At 40.6% G+C, this 6,142-nt stretch overlaps 1 protein-coding gene across 1 annotated transcript in view; it reads left to right on the top strand.

Annotated features, from left to right (window-relative positions):
• Positions 1-6,142, top strand: part of TARS (threonyl-tRNA synthetase) — a 15,070-nt gene that overhangs the window by 4,252 nt on the left and 4,676 nt on the right. The window contains exons 6-13 of the mRNA XM_008936547.1: positions 348-412; positions 493-571; positions 1,147-1,293; positions 2,944-3,042; positions 3,768-3,934; positions 4,145-4,307; positions 4,396-4,533; positions 5,234-5,311. Of these exons, the coding sequence (XP_008934795.1) occupies positions 348-412; positions 493-571; positions 1,147-1,293; positions 2,944-3,042; positions 3,768-3,934; positions 4,145-4,307; positions 4,396-4,533; positions 5,234-5,311 (936 nt within the window). The remainder of the gene's footprint in view (positions 1-347; positions 413-492; positions 572-1,146; positions 1,294-2,943; positions 3,043-3,767; positions 3,935-4,144; positions 4,308-4,395; positions 4,534-5,233; positions 5,312-6,142) is intronic.

The following is a 6,142-nucleotide window of genomic DNA, read 5'->3' as shown; positions in this document are numbered from 1 at the left end:
ATTCCTGAGATAGGCATTACTTAGTTTTCACTGTCAAGACAACAGAAGCATGATAATGTCATTCAGGCTGGAAGGTGCCTCTGTAGGTCTCCAGTCCAATCTCATGCAGAGGGCATGCACTGAAGTTGGACCAGGGGTCTTGGGCTTGTCCAGCTGGGTCTTCAAAATGTCTTAAGGACAGAGACTGGACCACCTGGAAGCTTGCTTCACTACTTCACTATATTCGTGTGTGTCTGCCTTTTATAATCCTCTTGAAGCAACGTAGCATCAGGTTTGCAAATGAACTGCTGGCCCGTTCTCTTGCTTAACAAGGAGTTAACAAATTTGTGTGCTGCTTTCCTTCTCAGTATAATAAATTCAAGTGTCGGATCCTGAATGAGAAGGTCAATACTCCAACTACAACAGTATACAGGTAATTATGCATTCATTATAATATTACTGAATATAACTTTCTAGAATGAAATGTACCAAATGAATGTTTCCTTATTTTAGGTGTGGTCCCTTGATAGATTTATGCAGAGGGCCTCATGTCAGACATACTGGCAAGATAAAGACCATAAAAATTCACAAGGTAGGTGCTGAAACTGCCTTAGACAAATGTTTTCACTGAAAATGTGTTGCTGTCTTTGAGCAATATGATTGTGGCTTGTTGAAGAATATACAGTGAAATGGGTAGCCTGGCCAAAATCCCAGTGTAGCCAGCTGGGAAAGGACTGTGTGATAGAATGATATTCTAATGGTGTGAAGCCCAGCTAGGTGGTCAGGACCTGCAGTTACAGCACAGACAAGAGCTTGAGCATGGTGTAAGGCTTGGTTGCACTTTATCAACTAGAGGTTATAATTTTTGCTCGTCTGATGGCTGTAGCTGAGTGTGAATAACAGTTGGAACGGGATGGCTAGAAAGAGAGCAGATAGCCTGGAAAAAAAAGATGAGAGAGCTTGAAACTATGTTTACATAATCTGTTTACCTGTTCTTTCTGGATTTTTGTAGTGAATTTAGTATTAAAACTTTCCATATGCCTTAGTTGTTCTATCGCAAGTATAGTGATTTATTAATAATTTGCATGCTTTTCCATAGCAGGCAGTAGTAATAAAACATGGAGTCTCCTCCTTTTCTTCATTGTTTGATTTATTTTTTGCATGCAGAATTCTTCTACCTATTGGGAAGGCAAGGCTGATATGGAATCCCTCCAGCGGATCTATGGAATTTCATTCCCAGATGCAAAAATGCTGAAGGAATGGGAGAAATTCCAGGAGGAGGCTAAAAATAGAGATCACCGAAAAATTGGGCGGGTGAGATGGTTTTTCTGGTAATGTATTTCACAACACTTAACTAGAAGCATTTTGAAGACAGCGTACACTTGATGCCACAACCAAGATGTGACATAATTGTATTTTCAGTCAGGTTGCAAAATCAGGTACTTCTCTCTCAAAGAGCATCAAAAGTCCTAAAGGAAATCAGTCCTCTGTGGACTTTTCTCTTTTTTAAAAATGATTACATCCTTATTCACAGACAAATCAGAACAGAATGTGAACACTGCAGCCTGCAGGCGGTGCCGATTCCTATGCCACGTGCTGCAGCCTGTTTGCTCACAGTTCTTCTGTGTATTTTCAGAATCTGTGTTACAGTTACGTGGTTTTTTGGTTGGTTGGTTTTTGGTTTTATTTTTTAGATGTAAACCGCTGTTAGATAGATGCTGGATAGTCCTGAACACTGTTGCAAGGCCTGCTGCTAAGACATCAGGATAATACACAGAATAATTGACTGTATGCAGTCCTCAGGCACTTGCAGTTCTTCACAACGCGAGCCAACTACAGTTCATATGTTCAGTTCATGTACAAATAGAGAACTGCCAAAGCAGAACTAAACCATTGCTTACAGCTGTGCAAAGGGAGCAGTGGTGGCACAGGAGTTACAGGTAAATGTGGCGTTTTGGGGCATCGGTGATGGGAGATTCAACTCTCTCTCTTCCCTGTAAGTGCTGATGGAGATACAAGTATTAGTGAAAATGTGTCTGATCTATTGGTATTGCTTTTTTTTTTATGGCGTTTTTTAATTTCTTTTTTAAAAAACAAAACAACTTTGATTAGTGTCACGGGTTAGGGTCAGGGCTGCCCCTAAACCTGTAACAGATGCTGTTAACTCCTCCTCCCCCCCCAGAGGGGACAAGAAAGGGAATGAGACTTATTGATTAGGAAAGAAAACACCTTTAATGAAAATACTACTACTGCTACTGCTAGCAATAACAATAAGAAAATGGAATATGTACAAACCCCGTCCTGAACGCAGCTCCCCCCTGATGACAATACATCACTGTCACCCCTGATGTTGGGGAGCAGCCCCCAGGGAAAAGTCCCAGGCTGGATTCAGTGGCAGATGGCAACTGGGTCCAGCAGCTGGGTTCTGGAACTGGGTTCAGGAACACGGGGCTCAGGATCAAAGGCAGATGGCAGCCAGTGAAGGACCTGCAAAAGGGAGGAAAAAGAGGGAAGGCAGAATGGGTTGAGCCTTATGATCCTTCAGCTTTTATGCTGAGTATGAGGGATATGGGGTGGAATAACCCATTGGTGAATTTTAGGGTCACTTATCTTGTCCACTTCTCCCCACAGGTGTGGCTTTACTTTCTGCCCCTATCCATGTGGTACACAGGATTTAGCAGTGACCTTGGTCTGCACACCAGTCCTTGGTAGTTAAACACAGTGTTAGCACTGCTAGAAGCAGACAGTCTGTGAAAATTTTGCTGTGAACTTCAAAAAGTGCAGTTAATTAGAAGAAGCTTTAGCTGAAAAGTAAAATCATTGAACAGAATTAGTTCTGTTTTACCTCAAACCAGGACAATTAGTGATGCCCAATCACTAGTAGTAATCAGTAACAATTTGTGAATGTTAAGTGAAAAATGTGGTGCACAAATATTAAGCTTTTAAAATACTGTTTTTCTGCAGGACCAAGAACTGTTTTTCTTTCATGAGCTCAGCCCTGGCAGCTGTTTCTTCCTGCCAAAAGGAGCTTACATTTATAACACGTTAATTGAATTCATCCGAGTAAGTAATGTCTTTTGGAAATCTTATAGAAGAAATTACTTTATTTTAGAAAAATATGTAATAGCATGCTACATGTAACAGTACAAACAGCACTTCATTTCAAGGTAGTTTAATCCCTTTATTCGGTAAGCCATGGAACTAAAGAAACCTGGTTTATTTGAATTGTTCTTTTCCCAATTTCTGCGAAGTTTGTTTTTATTAATATTTTTTACATTCAGTTAAAGCAGTGATATACTGATGCTTTGTACTATGAATTCTTTGACATCCAGTAGTACAGCTAAGCTCACACTACAGCTGTATATTGATTTGGTTTAATAAAAGTACTAAATCTGGCCTTGCAGAACCATTTGTTACAAGCTTATGTGTAGGAAAAAAAATCCTGATCTTCCTGTTGTAATATTTGAAGTCCATCTTATTATTGTATATTTGGGTGGCAGTGTACTACCAGGTGGCACTGAATAGTAAGAGACTGCTGCTGTGCTTGCAGGGAGGAAACTTGTTCTTCTTGCTTACTACAGAGGAAGTGTTTGGGGGCAGCATGGTACTGGTGGAAGGGATGTATCCTGGCATGTCCAGCTTGAATTTTTCTCTCCCATTCCTCTTCTCAAGTCATGGATTGTTGTAGGCCAGCATTTGTATATCTTTATGCTTGCAGATTGTAGGCTGAGTACCATTACTTTTGTTTGCTTTAGTGGTAATTTTATATACTGGGTCTATTTTTCCAGAGTGAGTATCGAAAACGTGGATTCCAGGAGGTTGTCACTCCAAATGTTTTCAACAGCAAACTATGGATGACTTCAGGGCACTGGCAGCATTATAGTGACAACATGTTTTCCTTTGAAGTGGAGAAAGAAATCTTTGCTCTGAAGCCTATGAACTGCCCAGGACACTGGTAAATACATAGCAAACGGGGGGAACGTACTAGCTGTAAAAGGACATCTGCATTTGTTTTCCTGACAAAACTAGATGTGAATGATACATGTGTTATTACACTATGGGCATTGTGGGCATCTGCTTAGGTACTGGCTTCTTCTCGTTGGCTGTTCTTTGCAGAATTTTGATTCTGGATGAGCTTCATTCACGTAATAAACTTTTCCTTCAGCCTCATGTTTGATCATCGTCCAAGGTCGTGGCGTGAGCTGCCGCTGCGTTTGGCTGACTTTGGTGTCCTGCATCGCAACGAGCTCTCGGGAGCTCTCACAGGACTCACTCGAGTACGTCGGTTCCAGCAGGATGATGCTCACATATTCTGTGCTATGGAGCAGGTATGGGCTGCTGTCCAGTGAAATGGAGTATTAAAATCAGGGCACCTGATTTTTCCGTATTTGAGACTTTCTTTCTATCCTGATAAAGATTGAAGAGGAGATAAAGAGTTGTCTGCAGTTCTTGCGTACTGTGTATGATGTCTTTGGATTTTCCTTTAAACTGAATCTCTCCACTCGGCCTGAAAAGTACCTGGGGGATATTGAAGTGTGGAATCAAGCTGAAAAGGTAAACAGTAATTGTATTCATTATTTATATGTAAGCAGTGCTGCAGCTGGAAGTCCTGTAAGAACATAATGCCTTCTGGGAGGTACAGTGACAGCTGGACATGAGCAGTATAACTTTAATAACTGCTTCCAATCAGTCTGGCTGCTGTAAATAGCTTACTCTTCATGCATAAGCAATCTCCATGTCAAATTACCTGTCTCTTTTTTATTTGTTTGATAATTTGATTAAAAAAAAAGAGGAAGAGAACAAATTCTGGCAGCCCCTGTAATAAGACTTAGAGCCATCTTCCAAAAGCCAGGTTGCTTTCATATTAAAAGGGACAGGGTTAGTCCCTGCAGTTGCAGTGCTGGGGAGAAGGTAGGGCAGGAATACATATTAGGTGTGTCAGGGTGGATCTCTTAGTATTATCTACAAACCTTGAATCCAGTGTAAAAATTTCTTGCATCTTAGATAACACTTTGTGTTTGTCCTCCTCTAAAATGAAGGCATTGATTTTGTTAGTTCAAATTTGGATTTATTTTTTTTCTTTAGCTAGGGCTCTACCAAAGCTTTCCTTTTTCAGAAAATAAATGGGTTGCAACAGTAACTGAGAAGTACTGAGAATTGGTGGTGTCCCATCTCTGCAGCAGCAGGCAGCAACATACAGAAAGACAGCAAACAATTGAGAAGCACTGAGTGTGTGTGTGTTCTTTGTCTCCAGCAACTCGAAAACAGCCTCAATGACTTCGGTGAGAAGTGGGAGTTAAACCCTGGAGATGGAGCTTTCTATGGACCTAAGGTTAGTATGTTGGTAGTCGGTGGCTGGGTTAGGCTTTTAGTTCTCTTTGGAAGAGGCAGGTGAGAAGTCTGACAGTTCCCTGCTTTCTGCTCGTGCCACAGTAATCTCGGCAGTGTGGGCAGCAAGCAGTGTAACGGATGAGCAGAAAGAAACCAAAGTCTTCATATAGACTTTGACTTTCAGGATATAGAACAAAACTGATTCTTAAAGTGATGGCCTGGTACAAGCTGAAATTGTTAAGAGCTGGGATTAGGAAAAGGGGATTTTTTTTTTATTTTCATGGTTATCTGGTACCATTTTTAAATCCTGTACAGCTGAAATTCTGTAGTTTTTCAGATGCACAAACTCTCACGTACTTAAGAGATAAATAATACCTTGTGACCACGGCTTTCACATAGCTTCAATATGCATTTTGTTAATTAAACCCAGTTTACACGTCTGAACTATTTGTCTGCTGCTTAAACAGAGCTGATTGGTTTTGTGGGAGACTTGAACAGAAGGTGGCACTCTAAGATCTGTGTTACCCCAGCAATTGCTGCACTAGGAGGAATCCATTGGGCGATAAGTAAATCCTAAATCACGAGAAAAACAAACATAAGCATACTGTTAATATAAATTTTTGAAAAATACTTTCACTGCCAGTTTTGTGGCTGCATTGAGTTGCTGGTGGGGTTTGGTATTTTAAAAAGTCTCTTGCATTGGTTTTGTGATTTTTGCTGTGTTTTTTTTTTTAAGCTGTCTCTTCAGTTTGCACAGATTAAGTAAGGCTTTCTAGAAATTTCCTGGTATCTTTGAGCATAAGGACAGAGAGCCTTACAGAATTACTTGTAA

The sequence above is a fragment of the Merops nubicus genome, unplaced genomic scaffold (genome assembly GCF_000691845.1).
Source record: "Merops nubicus isolate BGI_N331 unplaced genomic scaffold, ASM69184v1 scaffold12133, whole genome shotgun sequence".
Lineage (NCBI taxonomy): Eukaryota > Metazoa > Chordata > Aves > Coraciiformes > Meropidae > Merops > Merops nubicus.
Note: the sequence above shows the minus strand (reverse complement) of the source record. Positions and strands in the feature narration are given on the sequence as shown.